Consider the following 19,166-nt stretch of genomic DNA (forward strand, 5'->3'; position numbering starts at 1 on the left):
ACTGATTTACCACCACATCTCTCAATAAACCCATCTGTTGCATAGTTCCCCTGTAGCTCAGTCGGTAAATAATCTGCCTGTAATGCAGGAGACCTGGGTTCGATTCCTGGATCACGGAAGATCCCCTGGAGAAAGAAATGGCAACCCACTCCAGTATTCTTGCCTGGAGAATCCCATGGACAGGAGCTTGGTAGGTTCCCAGTCCATGGGGTCTCAAGAATCTGACACTTCTTAGCGACTAAACCACCACCACCACCAACTACGACATAACCAAAACGCCACTCTGCCGTCCACTGCTTCTGCTCCCTCTTGATTCAAGGGGTCACCTGCCCCGCCCAGGTTGGAAACTCGGTCCGGACCCCTCTCTTCGCTCACTGAGTGTCTAGCACCACCGCTGCGGTCACTAGGTCAGAGTCCAGGGACCACCAGCGGGACCCGGACCCGGACGCGGGCTGAGCGGTCAGCTCCCTCTGGCCCGGCTTGGCCTCACCACAGATCCCTTGCGGGCTGCGAACCCGGGTCCGCGCGGCGGTCGGTGTCGGGGAGCTAGGATCGGGCGAAGACGGGGGCCGCGGTCGCAGGCGAGGGCCAGGGGTGGGGGCCCAGGGCTTGGCTCGGGGGACAAGGAGCTGGGTCAGCGGAGTAAGAAGGTCGGGATCCCGGGCTGAGAGCCGGGGTCAGGGGACTTGGGTCAGAGTCGGGGGTGGGGGGCTGCGCCGGCGCGGGGAGCCGGGCGAAGCGGGGGCCGGCAGCGGGCGCCTGTCCGCCGGGCCGCGGTGGCCCTCGGGGGCTCCTGCGGGCGGCCGACAACGCGGCCGCGCCCGGGGACAGGGCGCCGCCCTCCGCTCCACCAAGTCGCGGCGGCTACTCGGCGCCGCAGTCCTGGCGCAACCCGACAGCCCTCCCCTGGCGCCCGCAGGCCGTCAGCCTCTCCGGCCACGGATTCCCCGCGAGAGGCGGCCCGGGGTGCAGCCGACGCCGGGCGAGCACTGGGGCTCCGGGTTCCGGCCACTCGGCCCGAAAGCCGCTCCTGAGTTCGGGGTCGAGAGTCTCACTCTTGCTTCCCCCTCGAGGGACGAAGGGGACCACCATCCCGCGGCCTTGCTCCGAAGAACCGCGCCACCAAGCCCTCCAATTTTCCCTTCTGGCTGGTTCCCTTTGCATGTCCTCTCTCAGACTGAGGAGGTCTTCGGAGGAAAATGTCCTTTATTTATGGGGGGGCTGTTTCCCCCTCAGTGTGGCATCCTCTTACCGGCCTCTCACCAACTCCATACCTTTTCCTCCACACAGGTTTATCCTTCCCATACTGTGGGTTAAATCAATTTTTAATTTACCTACAACGAATTGAAAATACTTTTGGCAGTGGGTCTGAGTAATGTAGTATGATTATATCTCCTTTCTAGTACCTGGGGTTAATCATTGTCTCAATTCCTTGTTAAGCTTTCTATGTAAATCTCACTTATTTCCCCCCAAATATTCTGCCCAAACTGTAAATCCCCATTCATTCAAACTCATCAAGGAATACATCTATTTTGGTTTTTTCTCAGAAATCTTCCTCCCATTCCAGTCTTCGCTGTTGCTCAGTAGGCCAATACCACAACTGTTGTGGGATTTCCCTTCATCGTCATCCTGGGAATTTTCCTTACTTTTTTGTGAGTCCCCTGTTTCCCACTGGATTCCTTATCTTGTTTTTCTCCCTGATTTTGGTACAGCACATCTTCTGCTAGCTTCCTGAAAAAAGACTGTAAGGGAGGTGATTTTTCTCTGACATCTTGCAAGTCTGAAAATATCTTTATTGGACATTGATCCTTTGTCTGGGTATATCATTCTGGGTTGGAATTCATTTTTCCTTATGACATTTTTCCTTAGACAACTATGAATTGTCTTCTAGATTCCAACATTAGTGCTGAGATGTCTGATGAAATTCTTACTTTTGTCCATGACCCATTGTCCTTTATTATATTTTTATTATTTCTGGAAGCTTTATGTTCTATCTTTGACTTTCTGAAAATGCCCAATGGTATGTCTTGATGTACATCTTTTCATTCATTGTGTAGGATACTCAAGGACTCCTTCACTGTAGAAACTCTTGCCCTTCAGTTCTGGAAAATTTCTTCCTTAACTTTTTGTCCCTTGCACAATTACTCGTTAGATCTCTCCCCTCCACACACATCTTCTATCCCACTCAATCCCCACCCTTCTTTCTCTGTTTTTACTTTCTCAAATTCTTTTTATTGGTACATCAGTATCTCCAAATAATTCTAATTCTCTCCTCTTTTCTCTACCACTTCTCATTACTTTTTTTTTTTCCTGCAAATTCTCTCATTTCCTTTTTTGTCTGCAAATTTCCTCAACTCTATTTTCCAAACTTTTCATTGCCTCTTTGTCAGTGTTGCCTTCTAAATGATGATGTGCCAGCAAATAACAATGAACTCTCCAAAGAGGGGCGTGGGGAGCCATCATTGCTAGCGCTTGCCCATTTGCTCCGTGCAAATATTCCCACCATGCCTGATCTCAAGCCACCAACATTACACCCCCGAAAGCAGAGTTGGGGAGAGAAGCATAGTAGTGTATCATTAGGCTAGTATTTCTACCATACATATACAATACACAAATAATCTCAAGAGCATAGATAATGGTAAAATGTTAATAACAAAATAATTTGGAAGTGATGAGTTTTAAATATTACTTTTATTTTTAATATAATATCTTTAATTATAACCATATATAGCCTAAAGATATATTAAAAATAGAGGTAATACTCAAAACTCATCACTTCCAAATTATTTTATCTTTAATTGTAACCTTATGTAACCCAAGGCTTCCCTGGTGGTTCACTGGTAAAAAATCTGCCTGTCAGTGCAGGAGACGTGGATTCAATCGTGGATCGGGAAGATCCCCTGGGGAAGGAAATGGCAACCCACTCCAGTATTCTTGCCTGGGAAACCCATGGACAGAGGAGCCTGGTGGATTACAGGGTTGGGAAGAAAAGAACATGGGGTCACAAAGAGTCGGACATGACTAAACAACAACAATAACATAACCTAATTTTTACTAATGATTGTGTTTAACAAATGGATCGCAAAATTCCTCAAGATTCACCAGTTGGCTCTTGCCCACCAGTATGAGCCACCTCCTGCAAATTATTGCTTTGAAATTAAAAACCATGCTCTCTAACATAATAAAATTAAATCAGAGTAAGCTTCCAAATGCAGTTCTGATCACATCACTCCCCTGAGTGAAACTCTATATTGCTTCTCTGCTTCCTGACACCCTCAATAGTCAAGGCTCAATTCACAATCCACCTTTCTTATTTGTTCATCAAACAAATATTGATCAGGTGTCTGCTATGGGCAAGGTCTTAAGCAAAAGAGGTAGAGGATACAAGGATGAATGAAACACATTTCCTTTCTTTGATGTACTAACCAGTGTAGTAGGAGAAGCAGAAATTTAAATACATACTAATGTAATGAATGTGATAAGTACCTTTTAAAAGGTATGTACAAAACAAATGACAAAATACTAAAGGAATGTCTAACAAATGACTAAATCAGCCTTGGGGATCTACCAAGAAAAAAATCTTTCCTTGTCTTCTAGGTCTACTAGTGGGTTGGGTTTTTAAATTTTATTTAGCATTATATACTTTTCTCATCACAAGCTCTAAAGGTAAAGTGGAGTTTTCATTTTGAAGAGTCTTAGTCTTTTTTTCTATAAGAAATGTGCTCAGAATAAACTGCTGGTTAATTCAGTTAAGTGCACAAATATTAGACTGAACTAATAGAAGATTTTTTAAAAATCTATCAATATATAGGAAAGGCAGGAGTATTAAAGTATGTGAAGTAATATAAAATATTAAATTTCTGGAGTATATTTACATGTATGAACAGAAGAAATGTCATAGAAAATATGTAAAACATAAGTGAAAGCATTAGGCTAGCAGCATATGAAATATACTTGAAAGCTATAACTAAGCCATAAGAAGCTTCCCAGAAATTAGAGAATGTCATAGGATTAGCAATTATCTTATCAGAAGATGAGATTTTTCTGACCCCAAATATTTGATGTTATGATCTCACTCCAGACTGAAAATAATTGATCCAGTGGAATCTTCTAATTGTGTAAAGAAATAGGCCCAGAAAGTTGTAGTGACTTCTAAGGCCCTGTAGATGTTAGTTGAGCTAGGATTAGAGAAGCTAGGTAGCTTGGCTCCCATTTTAATGTGTCTTTTCCTCTTAATACTTTATAAATATTTGCCTAGGGGCAAGCTCTGATGTTCACCAAGCAGTTCTGAAGCAACTTTATGCAGATATGTTCATTTTTTTGTTAATGAATTCAATAAACATTTATTGAATGCTTATTCCACAGTAGGCTTTAAAGATGAAGATCCTCTGCAGGAGGGCAAGGCAACCCACTCCAGTATTCTTGCCTGGAGAATCCCCATGGACAGAGGAGCCTGGCAGGCTACAGTCCATGGGGTCGCAAAGAGTTGGACATGACTGAGCGAATAAGCACAGCACAGACATTGGCTAATGGGATAGACAAGTCCATACACTGTGGGTAATTTACTCTATCTGGCAAGATTAGGTGATATTTTCATGTCAGAGATGACATCTAAGTTAAAGTGATAAATGTGTAGCACTTTGATGAGGAAATGAGGTGTAGACATTCCAAACATAGTAAGAAACTATAGAAATATTCGTGGAATAATGCTTAAACTGGTGTGACTGGAGAGCAGGCAGTATAGCCACCAATATAATGAGGTAAAATACCAAAGTAGGAAGGACTCTGACATTGCAAGCCCTTTTCCTGAGAAATAAGGAACATTTATTAACTTTACAAAAGGCTCTGTTTGAAGTATTGTTTGAAGCAGGATTCAGTAGCTCAGGCACTTGAAAAAGTCTTCAAGACTCACAGCTTTCCAGACCACTTGCTACCTGCCATTCTTCTCTCTGAAATACTCCCAAATTCACAGGGTCAGGAAACATTTATCACAGAATAAAACAAGTTCCCCAACACTGTTTGCAGGTTTTCTAGTGAAATTCCCTCTGTTCAAGATATATTCTGTTCTCCCTTCTTCTGCTCAGACAGTTCAGTAAAATTTTAAGATTTCCAAGAAATGAAAACCAGCTTCTAAGGAGGAAAAAAGGGAACTCTGCTTTAACTGAGTATAGAAGCAACATCATTAGAATCAGAAAAATATAACTGATTATTACAATTTCCCAGGAGTCCTTTACGTGAGAAACCTGAAACATGCCCCTTATGATGGGGGCTCACGTTAAAGAGGAAGCTCCTGGTTTGGAGGGTGAGCTCTGCCAGGAAAGAGCTGGGAAGAACTTCATTGCCTCTTTCTCTCACCAATGTTTGCTGAGAAGGGCAATGAGCTGTGCCACCCTTCCTTGTACAGGCAGATTTGGTTATCATTTCTCCCCTTAAAGGAATCAGAGCTCCTTGGAGAAATGGCTGATATTGACTATACCAAAGCCTTGGACTGTGTGGATCACAACAAACTGCGGAAAATTCTTCAAGAGATGGGAATACTAGACCATCTGGTACGACAGAGGGGATGACAGAGGATGAGATGGCTGGATGGCATCACCAACTCAATAGACATGAGTCTGGGTGAACTCCAGGAGTTGGTGGACAGGGAGGCCTGGCGTGCTGCAGTCCATGGGGTCGCAAAGAGTCGGACATGACTGAGCGACTGAACTGAACTGAACTGAAGACTAGGGTAGGGAATATACAAGATGAGGCTGACACAACACAAGAAAGTAAGAAATTGCTAAAAACAAAACACAAATGATGGGGCCACGTCAAAGGGGCCGATCTCCCCAATGGCTAAAGCAGGAACAATCTGAACAACAAAATAAATAATGTAGCATTGGATATAGCCCAAAGTATCCAAGTAAACACCCATAAATAAATAATTGAAAAAATACAGAGATGAGGGAGAAAAGTCTCCTATACAGAGAAATTGTAAATAACTTACAAAGTTAGTCTCCCATCAAGGAAGAAGAGCTTAATTCACCACCACAACCTCCATCACTACACCTGAGTGTGGGCTACACATGGGGACTTGCTTCCAAGGATGGGAGTGGAGAAGACTGTCAAATACTAAGTTGGTTTGGTGATTAAGGTTAACATCATCAGTGACGATCATGTTGATGGCAGGTACCCTGAACATGAAGTGATGAAAATGACACTTCACCTCCGAGATCTTACTCCCCAAAACCCATAACCCCACTCAATTAGAAAACCATCAGACAAATCCAAATTGAAGAACATTATATAAATTATCAGTACTGTTTAAAACTGTCAAGGTCCATCAAAAACAAGGAAGGTCTGAGAAGCTGTTACAGGTCACAGACTAGAGGAGACTAAGGCGCATGAGGATCAAAAGCAATGTGGTATCTTAGATGACGGATGGAGAAGTAGACAGACATAGATGATAAACTTTGTTTTTTGGGGGTATTTTTTTGACCACTGGAGGCTTTCAGGTATTTTAGTTTCCCAACCAGGGACTGAACCTAGCCCCCTGCAGCAAAAATGCCAAGTCCTACCCACTGGACTGCCATGGAATTCCCTACATGATTAACTCTGGACAAAACAAGAAAATATTCATATTATTTAAACACCCATTGGGACCCTGAAAAAGCTTCAACAAATTCCTAAAAGCAATTTGTACAGGCCTCTTTTTTTTCTTCTTTGTACAGGCCTCTTTTTTTTTCTTCATAGTGTAACAATTAATTGAAGATTGGTTGAATAAATTACTGAATTTTTGTTAAAAGGCCTACCAACTTATTTTTTAACATTCCTCTCTGTGGGCAATTCAGGCGGCTCAGATCTTTTTGGATTCTCAGCATTTTTCAGATATTTTTGCTTTTATCGGTGAAAGATTTTTATATTCTTATATGATAAGTACAACATAAACTTTCCTGTTTTCATTTCCCATTCTAAATATTGTGTAGTTTACCTTCCTACTGGCACTCTTCTACATTATTTGACATGTTTTGAGCTGAATTTTTAACCCTTATCTGCTCCATTAGAGAAAAAATAACACTTTTTGCATTTTGTTTATTGTTTCATTCAGGAATCAAAAGTAGAACCCATGTTTTATAATTTTATAGAAAAGGACATTTGGATGAATTTAACTTTGGTATAGCGCACTTATTTTTTTTAGAATTAAAGAACTGGGATAACTTTAACAATAACCCGTATCAGTGTTTCTTGATTTTTTTCCTCTTTACCTAGTTTGATTTTTTAAAAAGTTCCTATTCTCCTACCTCTGTAACCCATGTCTATCTTTGTAGGGAAATGTGCCTTAAGAACACATATTATAGATGTGTCATGTGCTATATGGAAGACTCTCTATTTTTTCATATAGTCATTGATAAAGAACTTTATTTTGACTGATTATAGTATAAGAACTGTAGATAGCTTTGTTTTTCCCTTTCAAAAACAAAATTATAATGCTGAACATGATTTCCCACATAATACATGCTCTACCTTCAACTTCCAGGGATTCTGTTATGGACAAAAATCACTATTCTAAATCAATCCTTAATTTTATATTTGAGAAAACAAAGACCAGAGAACTTAAATAACTTTATCAAACTCACACTGTGAAATAATGACAAGTCAAGAGTTGACTGATAGTATAATGTTCTTTCTCCTAAGTTTGCTGCTAACTTTTAAAATCTAGGAGAAAATTAGATTTAAAAAATAGAAATAGAGCCAGAAACATTTATCTCCTATTAAGAAAACTCTCTGCGAAGAGTGCTCTCTGAAGAAAGCCCAACCAAATTAATTTTTTGGCTTCTGTGTATTAATTTGATCCCCAAAGTACAGAAAGTTAATTTATCTTGATATGAAGTAGAAGTCCTACTCCCCAAATTGTTCTCTTTACAGTGCCTCTGTGATAAAAAATGGTTACAGAATTCTGAAATCTATTGCCTAGTGCTTTTATAATCTCAGGGAATTTCTTGCAGGCACATAGAGTATTAGATATCCCAGTGGCAATTTGTAAGCTCTGTGTTGTTCTATCAAAAACAGCTGCCAAATCATTCTGTAGTCTCTTCAGGACATCTCTCTCATTCAGCTTAACCATGAAGGTGGCAACTTTCTCAAACTAGCCACATGAGTAAGTTATTGTAGGAAGCCATGAATATGAAGGAGAAAAAACTAGCTCAATCAAGAATAATAGCAATGTTTCCCCAGGATCTAGTTCCATTGGATAGTGTGCAGGCAGAAATAAAATTCTGAGTAGAGTAAGGTGGAAAAGAACTTTTTTAAAGAAGAACATACAACATCCTAAATAAAACTAAATGTAGATGCTAAGAGGCAGCTTTTCCACAAGTATTTAACCCTATAGATTCTCTCTCAGCATATACTTCCTGTGTAATCTTAGCAAATTAAACTCTGGAACTCAGCTTCTTCAGGTGTATAAAAAGAGGCTTAAGCTAGATACTATCTAAGTTTCTTCTAGCTATAAAATTTGTTTTCACATAACAAAGTCATTTATAAAGAGTAATTGCTACATATACCCATCAAACGAAAACTGTCTCAGAGAGATAAGAACAGTATCTGTAAAACGACAAGCTAAAAATAAAGGCCTGTATCTCTTAATTTGTTCTGATTATCAATGGTAATCAGAAATTGTACAATGAGGGTGAACTTACAAACTTTAAATGGAAATTCAGACTACAGCATTATTATGGAAGTGGTATAATATCTATCTAGTTTTGTTGATATTATTTATGAAGGATGGTGACATAGTAATGCTTTTCTTCCCCTTAGAAAATAAAGAGGAAACTTGGTTTGGAAACAATCAGTTCACACAAAGATAAAGGATAACAAAAGCAAGATTAAAATTTTTTTTTCTGGGCAGGGCATGAGTGAGAAACAGAGATTTTTTTCATCTATGTGTCAGTACTATTAAAGTAAACTTCATTATTCTTAGCATACTCATGTTTTTCATGGTGTCAAATTTTGAGGTGAATATAGCCCACATTATTAGTGCCATTTTAGCTCATTGTTCCTCATTATCAGACTTGGGAAGGCAGCAGAGAGTAATGCAGTGGTTTTCAAAAAATATTTCTTGAGCAAGCAGATCCATTATCTTTGAAATTACAGAACACAGAGAAGCAGAACAGCCCTGATTGCAGATGAATGGGGAAGTAGAGCCTACGCTTGCTTTTTGAAACTCTGGGTCTTCCAAGATGACAGCCTGGATACCTTTGTTTTACTGGAAAACACATGGGGTTTTGAGTTCCCTGTAACTGGGTTCAAATCTCAGCTTGCCCACTTAAAAGCTGTGGGATGATGAGAGAGTGACTTAATCTCTCTGAGATTCAATTACTTGTGTGTAAGAGACTAACAATAGTAAATAACAGTTTTACAAATGTTGTATGGATAGAATGCTCAATAAATCTCAATTCACTCCTGCTTTTGCTTAAAATTAAACATAAAAATCACTTGTCCCACAGTTTAAAACAAATGGACATAGTAGTTATCTTCAGTTATAGGCCTACCCAAATTCAGGTTTAGGTATTTCCATTGCGTCTCAGGTGGTTTCTCCTCCCTCAGGTTATTAGTGTCAAGTTTCTTTTTGTCCCAGGGGTTCTAACTATGCCTTACTACCACACTTACTATATCTAGTTAAGCCTAGATAAACACACACACACAAATCAGGGGTTTATTATGAAAACCCCATAATACACAGTGAATATTCCATGGTTCTTATGTTTTTCTTTTCTAGACAAAGGGGAAAATATGCAAACTTTTGATTTTAAGTTTCAAACAGAACTGTTGAAATTATTTTTTCATACTAACTTTTATTAAGGTTATTAATATTTTTACGTTAGAGGCCATTCCTTTTTAAAAATCAAATTTGATTATATATCTCTCAGAACATGTCAGCAAATACAACTTTAGTTCCCTCAAAGTGAGACTTAAATGTTCTTTTTCTTCTGATATAGCTCTTATTGGCTTACTCTAATAGACTCAGTGCTTAAAGTGATGGGTCCAAGTCACAGCTCTGCCACTAAATGAGCAAGTGACTTAACCTCTCTGAGCCTATTTTCTCTTCTGTAAAATGAAAATAATGCCAGCTTCATAGGATCATTATGACAAATTGAGGTAACATACCTAAAAGAATACTCACAGCTATAAAGGTCAATATGATGGCCATTCTTTCCTTGCACACATATCTAGTCTGGTGCTAGGAAATATAAAAGAAAAGGTCAGTGGCCTTTGCTTTTTAGGGGTTTACCAATTCCAAATATGCATGAAAGCCAAAACAAACAAAACCCTTGAAAGCAATTCAAATTCAGTGTGAGGCCGGGAACTAAATATATACCTGTCTTTGACAGTGAATTGGCATCACCAGTCTCAAAAACAGTTGCCACACCAAACTTAAAAAATAACAAAACAACCTAGTCACAGAAGTGACCAACCTTGAGGTGATCTATTAACATTTTATCTATGGAACATAATCGGATTAAGAAGATAGTAATGTGACCAAGATAACCCCCCAAATAATTCTAATTTGTTCGAGGTTATAAGGATTTTTTAGTATGCTACATACATTTTGGACAAAGGAGAAGACAAAAAGTGAGAATGTGTTATACAACTCTTCCAGAGCATGGATAGCTTTGATTCTTATCATCAATACTGGTTAGCTACTGTACATTAAAACTACACCCAGGGTGAAGCCTAGAATGCTATACCATCACATTCTTAAAGGAAATACCCTTTAGCAACATCCCAAATCCTTTGGTTCCATTTCTCTATTCATTGAAGATTTACGATAACCTCTTTGGCTCTACCTGTATTTCCACCCTCCCCTTCAAAAGGAGAACCCTATTCTCCTAAATGATGAAGATGGGTAATTTTGTCAGTTATATTTACTCTTAATTAACAAATTAGCCTTTAGGCTTATAACTTGATATTTTGTGATTTGCTTAGTATGCTTAGTACTCCAGACCTTGACTGAATTGATGAAACTTCATTTTCTAACCCTGTAAAGCTAAAGATGAGCAGTTTAGCAAGATCTAATACCCCACAAGCCTCTCAGTTCAGGAAAGGGTTATTTCAGAAATCTAAAGAACAAAACAAAATCTCTTCTTTATTTTGGCAGGGGGAAACTAAAAAAAATACTGAGTACATAACAGTATAACACAGGACAGCATTCTGAACTTTTCGTCTGACTAAAAATACAGACTACTTAAAAACCAGCAACAGGTATACCTACTTTTGGATGTGTTTCTGAAATGCCAAATTTTATACTACATGCAAAACCTGCAGAGCTCACTTTCTTAAGTAGAATATGCATGGATAAAATCAGCGCTTTGGTTATTTAAATAACCATTCCAAAGATGCCTGCTTCGTAAACAGCATTTTGAAATTAACTATAAAGGGCCCAACGCAAGCATTCAAAAAATATAATTGGAAGTATGAAATGGATCTGTGTTTATAGATTGCAATTTTCGAAGATAATATTTCATTTTAATGTAATACAAGATCACAGGATTTCAACTGGAAGGACGCCCTTAGAGATCATATTGCCCAACCTGAAATTCAAATCTCGGAGTATTAGCTCGACTCCAAACCAGTCCGGACCGGAAGCCTGAATCGGGCCTATGCATCTCTTTTTAAAAGAGACAGGCGAAACACCGGATTCCCTCTCCAGTTTTTGAGCGCAAAATGAGTAGATTCTCAAGATGGGTGTAGATACTTCTAAAAAATCATGTAGTTTGTCCCTCTGACAACTCTTCTGGTGTCCGGGGATCAAATATCTGGGTTTTACTTCTAACATGTTGAGAAGCCACACCTCTCTCAGTAAGCATCCTGAAGCATCACCGCACCTTCAGAAAATCGTTTTCTTCATTTGATTTTTGGACATTCAAGCTCCCTAGAAATCGCTCCCTTTGGTGGAGCCCTGCGGCGTTCGAGAGAGCAGCAGCCGCAAGCCCTTGGCTGCCCCAGTCCTCTCTGAGTCTCGCTGGGTGGGATTCGGCCAAGGGCGCCTTGAGGCACGTGGTGACGAGGGGACCAGGGAAGCGATCCCCGCCCCGCTAGCCCCTTAGACCAGAAGCGACCCGACCCGACCCGACCAAACCCCCAGGCAGGCCCCTGCCTGTGAAGTTAGAGACTCGACGATCCAGAAAGGATCTCGGTTCATTTAACAGGGCCCTCGGCCCCCAGTTCCTCAGAGGCCCGCCTCTCCTCAGGGGTCCTGTATACCCCGGGGGCGGCAACTGACGACGCTCAGAAGGCGAGAAACGGCTCCCTAAGCCGCTCGCTGGGTCTCTCTCTCTCCCCAGAATGCACCGGGGCCAGCAGGAAGGCCGCTCCGACCCCTAATTTTCCCGCGAATTCAGTTCAAAGAGGCGGCCGGGCCCGCGATCGGCAGCGCGCACGGGCCAACCAAGCCGCGCCTCCGCGAGAAGCGCCTCCGCGTGACTGACGGGGGAATCCGCGGGCCAACGGGCTGGGCGGCCGGGCGGCGCGCGCTCCCGCCGACCAATCAGAGCGCCGGGCGGGGGAAGTGGGCGGAGCGAGGCCAGGCTAGGGTGAGCGGTCTCTCGAGCGGAGCGGGGTTCTCAGGAGGAGACACTTTTTTTTTTCCTCCCTCCTTCCCTCCTCTCCTCCTCCCTTCCCTTCCCCTCTCCTCCCCTCTCTCCTCCTTCCCCCCTCGGTCCGCCGGAGCCTGCTGGGGCGAGCGGTTGGTATTGCAGGCGCTTACTCTCCGGGGCCGCCCGGCGGGTAGCTGGCGGGGGGAGGAGGCAGGAACCGCGATGGCGCCTCAGAAGCACGGCGGTGGGGGAGGGGGCGGCTCGGGGCCCAGCGCGGGGTCCGGGGGAGGAGGTTTCGGGGGTTCGGCGGCGGTGGCGGCGGCGACGGCGTCGGGCGGCAAATCCGGTGGCGGGGGCTGTGGAGGCGGCGGCAGTTACTCGGCCTCCTCCTCCTCCTCCGCGGCGGCAGCGGCGGGGGCCGCGGTGTTACCGGTGAAGAAGCCGAAAATGGAGCACGTCCAGGCTGACCACGAGCTTTTCCTCCAGGCCTTTGAGAGTGAGTGTGTTGGAGGCTTTGAGGGCAGGAATCTCCACTCTTGCAGCGTTAGGGGGCCGGGACACTCGTGCTGGGACCCCCTTCGTCTCTTGGAGTCGGTTTGATTCGGGAGTGGAAGGCGAAATTGAGGGGGCTGTTCCGCCTTCGGGGGTTACGGCTCACGGGGGCTCGAAGTCTAGGGGCTTTGGGGGAGATAGGCTAAGGGGTCCAGGTGAGGTTCGTGCCTCCCCAAAAGATTTACACGCGAGCTGAGGCCGTGGGGCCCCGCGTTAAGAGCAGGCTGCTTTTAGGTGAGGAGGTCACGGTTGAACTGTACAGTTGGATCTGCGGTACAGGACGAGTTCTTGCTTTCTTTCATGCCTTCCGTACTCCAGAAGTACAAGGCTGTCGGTTGTAGGTTCAGAGGAGCAAAATTAAGCCTGTGAAGAGAGGAATGCAGTAAAATCGACCAAATTGTCAGTCTGAAATGCCTTCGCAAGAACTTGGTGCTGCACATTAACATGGCACCTTTTGATGCTCTAAACCTTTCAAATCTTTCCACCCATTTAAGGGGGACGTAAACTGAGACAGGTAGTGCTTAAGCAACTCACTTCTCTAGACACGTTCTCGGAATTCTGCCCGTTGTGTTTGTCTTCATTTCAGGACATTTTCTGATGTCAATTTCTGTTTTTAAGGTCTGTTTCGAGGGCAGAGCTACGACTTAATTTAGGAAGGGGGCAAGGTGTCTGGAAACAAACAATAGAATTTGTAAGAAACAGCATGACTATGAGTAACCTGCCCTGTTCTTTAATGAATATTACGTCCTGGTTGTTTTCCTCTCTGCTTTGGTGTGGATGTTGTATCTGGATGATATTTAACAGCTAGATGTCTTACAGATACTTGAATAAACTCAACTCTACCACTCAATGTCTTTATTTACAATTTTCCGTGGCATATGTTAAGGGCATGGTATCAGCTGTGCTTGGAAAGATGTATTACATTGTTTAATACCCTTCTTTCATTCTCTCTCATTAGTGCTTCATGAAATTCTAATTGAAATTTAATACAAGGAATTTCAGTTTTTATTGAAATGAGTATTGAACCTGCTTGAGAGAGATTTATATTATTCTCGCATTTCCTTAATACAGTTTCGGAAATCTGTAGAGGCTTTCAATTGGAAATACTAAAGCACAGTGATGACAATAAACATACATGTTTGTACTCTTTCTAAAACATCTCATCTCCTTTTAGTTTATTTGAGACTAAAACTTAGCTAACTAAAGATTGAGTGGAAATTTTAAAAAATTCTCTCTAAACATTATGAGGAGACAAATCCTCGAAGAGTTTTATCTATCTTGCTTTCTGATGAGTCTGCTTTGTAGAGATGAACTGTCATTAAGAGTTAGATTTGGAAAAAAAAAAAAGATTTGGTCACAGAACAACTTGATTCTTCTCTAATATTGATCTTAGTTTCTGAGACTTGTATATGCTTTGATGTATTTACTAATAGTCATTTTTATACTGCTTTATTTAAAGAAATATATTACTAACATGTCATTAATGTAACTGGTATTATGGTATTTGTGTATAAAAATATTTTCTATCTATAACCTACATCCTTTGTAACAAATTTAAGTAAACAGCATTAAAAACATTCTGGGAATCTATTACTTTAAAAATGTGTTGTGATAGTATTTACGTACTGAGGTAATATTTAAATTGAGCAAAATAGAAACTTCAACTATAGCTAGAAATAAATTCAATGAAAATTTTAGCTGATCTGTGTTTTAGATTTCAGGACTAATTTTGCTCATATCTGTATTGGGACATCTATCTGGGTAACAGTTGTATTCTGTTTAAGCTGACTACTGGACAGACTTTTGAAAAGACCAATTAAAAAGCGAACATTTCATTTTTGTTATTGGCATCAATATGGAGTTCTTTTACGGAATCCAACTATCTCATTTTAGCTACTTTTTAGAAAGAGATGGGTTATTAATAGTTTATATTAACTGAGTTAAATGAATATAACTACTTCTCTGCAGTTCTGCATCCAAACTTGTTTAAAAATAGCTGCCTTAGATATGCAAGGCTTAAAAACAAGATTATAGAGTACCTTAAATTTAAAATAAATGTAGATGCGTTTTGTGAATGTGTGTTGTAGACTGAATGTCATTTAATGTAATTGTGCATACTAATTTTCTTGATGTAAATATTCAGTACATGATTTTCATATAGGTGATTAGTTTATATTGGTTATAACATGGCCTGGGTTGGTATTTTCTTAACAACTTAAGTAATGAGTGAATTTAGATAACATTTGGATTTTGTTTCTGTTACCTAGAACCAACGCAGATCTATAGATTTCTTCGAACACGAAATCTTATAGCGGTAAGTAATCAACAAAATTCATCAGCATTATTTTTTTCCTAGAATTTCATCTATTTAATTTGAATATTTTAACTTTTTTTATAGCCAATATTTTTGCATAGAACTCTTACTTACATGTCTCATCGAAACTCCAGAACAAACATCAAAAGGTACATTTTATGAATCTTATTTCAAGTTGATCAAATCATGTTAAAATTTTGTTTTAAAGTACGATCTCTAATGAAAGGTTAAATATGAAAACTGAGGTGAAAGAGTAATTGAATTGATTGCAAAGCAACTTTTTAAGTACCACTTTTGTAAATCCCAGTTGATTGCCAGTTTATTCCTGATAGAAATGATTTATAGTGAAGTAAATGAAGTGATTTTACTGATGATGTTTTTGCTCTGTGCTAATAGTATTTTTCAAGTTTGGTAGGAGTTGATTTAAATATTTACTAAATTAGGGCTCATGGGAACTTATCTTTGATACATAAGTTTACCAGTTAATGTCTGAGTATTTCTTTTATGTTCTAACAATAAAGAAATCTCATTTTATATTTTTGGTGGTGGTTTTATTAAAAGGGAAATACTTTTGAAGTCAGTAGGAGGAATGTCTTTAAAAACTTCTTAATCTTAATTACTTAGTCTTAAAGTGGAATCTAGAGGTGTCAGCTTATTTTTACTTTTAACATTTAACCGTATATAATTATGGAATGCTAGTTTCTTGTTCTGTGCCCATGATTATTTATTGAGCATATCAAGTGAACAAAACTTTAAAGGAGAGAACCTTTACTAAGCATTTGGTATTGTTATAGTCTTGACTTAGGAAAACCATTAAGCTTTTCAGTAAACTTTGAAACTAAACTCCTTTGGAGACTCCTGCTGGTTACTAAGTAAGTATCAATGTTTTTTATGGTAAGACATAGTTCAGTTTTGTAGATCTATCTAGATGTATTTTGAAGGATTGAAATGTTAAAACCATTTGTCTTTTGATAATCCCTCTGGATCCAGAGAGAGCATGCACACGCGATTGTGCGCACGCCTGCACATGTATTTAACTAGTGAAAACTGTCAAATTTGTAAATAACTAGAAAGAAAGTGATAGACTAGGCAGCAGAATTAAATATGTCAATTCTTTACCTGTCTACTCCATGCCAGGGTTCAGGAAACTTTTTATGTAAAGGGCCAGATGGTAAATACTTTAGGCTTTGTGGTCCAGGAAACAGAATTGAGGATATTAGGTAGTATATAGGTATTATACAAAAAAGAAAAACATATGTCAACAAATTTTTGATGAAATTCAAAATATAATGATTGAGTGCAGTGTATTTTTTTTTTTGGCCCCATGGCCTGCAGGATCATAGTTCCCTCACCAGGGATTAAACCTAGGCTTCGGTGGTGAAAGCACTAAGCCCTAACCACTGGACCACCAAGGAATTCCCTACTGCAGTGTTTTATAATACATGCCTACTAGTGAGAAATGTGGAATTCTTTTATTTTTGCAAAGTGGAGTGAGGGGATAGCATTTAACATAATTGGGATTTAGAGTTCTCTATTATCAAATCGCTTGGAAATGTTTATCTGTAAAAAGCATTCTGGCTTATAGGCTGTGCAAAAACAGACAGTAGGCTGGATTTGGCCAGTGGTCCATAATCTGCAGATCCTTGATTTACTCTATAAAAGTAGGAGGATTTTATTAAGTAGTAAATTTTTCTTTCAATATTTTTAATATGGAAATGAGATCATCTAGAGGACTTTCCTGGCGATCCAGTGGCTTAGACTTTGCAATTGCACTGCAGGGGGCACGGGTTCTATCCTTGATCAGGAAACTAAGATCTTGGATGCTGCCATGTGGCCCCCCCAAAAAAAAAAAATTACTGCAGTTATCATCTAGAATGCTATCTGATTTTAAAGTGATAAAATTCTTTAAAAGTAAATTTGGGTTAATCTATAAGTGGATTAAAGAATACATCATAATTGTTTATTAGACTGTGGGATTCATTTCTCTTGTCCGCTAATGAGTGGAAGCCATTTTAAAAATTTGGTAGTAGAAGTGAATTTTCTTGATTTAGTATCCCATAGGTAAAAAATTGTCTTTTGGGACAGTTTCTAAGCAGTTTGCCAGCCAAGAGACATACACATTCCATGTAGTATATTTTCCATGTAAAAATGCATTAGGAATCACTTTATTCTTTTGTTGCATGCTTGGCCTGTATAAGACACTGACTCATTTTTAACACTTACACTACAACTTAATATCTTCAAATGAGTGCTGTCTTTTTCAAAGTAGTTAGTGAATTTGGAAGGTCACGAATTTAGCCCAGTGATTGTGGTCTTTGTTCACAGTGTTCTTGAAACTGCTTTTACAAAATTGCTTTTAGTACTATCCCTTTACTCACCATGTTTTGGGAACTCCTTTTGTACCATTACAACAACATAATATTCATTGTTGGAATATACTTATCACTCCTTTTGACATGCAGGTGTAAGAGTAAATCTAGTATATTTGTAAGTCTTTTACTTTCGTTGCACTTCATAGAGGTATTCAGATTTTATAGGCTGCCACTATCCTGGCACAGTGGAAACACTGGTGAGGAGAGAAGGGTGTCTTATTGAGCCCATTTTACTAGGTTTCATGCAAGCTGCTTCTGAATCCTCCCTCCAAAATTTCCTGAAATTTCTTGAATTTTAATAATATTCTCCATTTTGATGACCTTTTGATAACTATATCCCTTGTTAAATCTGAGCTAGAGTAGCAGCACCTTTCTAAAAAACAGAAATACTTGGTGTTGGGAGGTGAGGCTGCTTTTCTGTAGTTGCCTATATGGTTTGTTTTGTTTTTCCTAAGGAATGCTGGGTTGCTTGTATGATCTAACCTATTTCAAATGGTTGTTAATAGTCAGTTCTCCTATGTACAGTCTCCATAAAGTTGGAAGAGATGAACCTTGTGACCCACAGTCTTAACTTTTCTTCCCACAGACAAGGTTTCTTCTTAATCATTACACAAAGATAAACATTTTATTCTTAAAAGTTTTCAGAAACTTTACAACCTCCTCAGTAGTACATTTCAGTATTTATACTGAAAAGTTCTTTGTAACTAGCCTAAAAGAATCATAGGTTTTTCTTCTTTCTTCTCTCTTATCTATGGAGATTGAAAATGTATTGCCATCCTTCTTAAAGAACTTCTTCTATACTTTATCAGATGAAACTTTAATATTGAGGTTTTCAGTAACTCTAAAGGTAAAGAGAGAAGCTTTTTTAAAAAAGCCCTTTTGTTAATGGAGGCTATTTATTCATCTGAAATATAGATTATATCAATTCTATTCTTCCTATCAGTGTTTTGCTATGATATATTTGCATCACCATTTCTCTGCTGATATTTTATTATAGGGTACAATAGCTGTTTTTGAGGAATGATCATATTAGTAATTTCTAGTATCTGAATTCAAGCTTTACAAAGTAATTAATGTGGAATGCATGAACCTTTTCGAGTTCTAAATTTGAAGGGAGTATAAGAAATATTTGTTTCCCATTAACATATATGAGTCTAGTTTTTTAACCTCTAAAAAATGTAAATAGTAGATTACCTTAAGAACGAAGATGAGGCTTGTTTTAGAATCCATTCATTCTTAAATTGCTTACCGAGGGTGTGGTTATTCTTAATTTAAGTTTCTATTTTGTGGAAAACTACTTTTTTCTCTTAAACTTGTTAAGTTAAAAAGCTGATGATTTTGTTATGATTTGATGGT

General features: G+C 39.7%; 1 protein-coding gene across 2 annotated transcripts in view; it reads left to right on the plus strand.

The window, feature by feature from the left end:
* Positions 1-12,577: 12,577 nt before the first annotated feature.
* SUZ12 (SUZ12 polycomb repressive complex 2 subunit) overlaps positions 12,578-19,166 on the plus strand; it is a 39,505-nt gene continuing 32,916 nt past the window's right edge. For both annotated transcript variants that reach the window (XM_006059394.4, XM_025281041.3), the window contains exons 1-3: positions 12,578-13,068; positions 15,392-15,438; positions 15,523-15,587. In XM_006059394.4, coding sequence (XP_006059456.1) covers positions 12,795-13,068; positions 15,392-15,438; positions 15,523-15,587 — 386 coding nt within the window. In that variant the 5' untranslated portion in view covers positions 12,578-12,794. The remainder of the gene's footprint in view (positions 13,069-15,391; positions 15,439-15,522; positions 15,588-19,166) is intronic.

The sequence above is a fragment of the Bubalus bubalis genome, chromosome 3 (assembly GCF_019923935.1).
Source record: "Bubalus bubalis isolate 160015118507 breed Murrah chromosome 3, NDDB_SH_1, whole genome shotgun sequence".
NCBI classification, from domain to species: domain Eukaryota; kingdom Metazoa; phylum Chordata; class Mammalia; order Artiodactyla; family Bovidae; genus Bubalus; species Bubalus bubalis.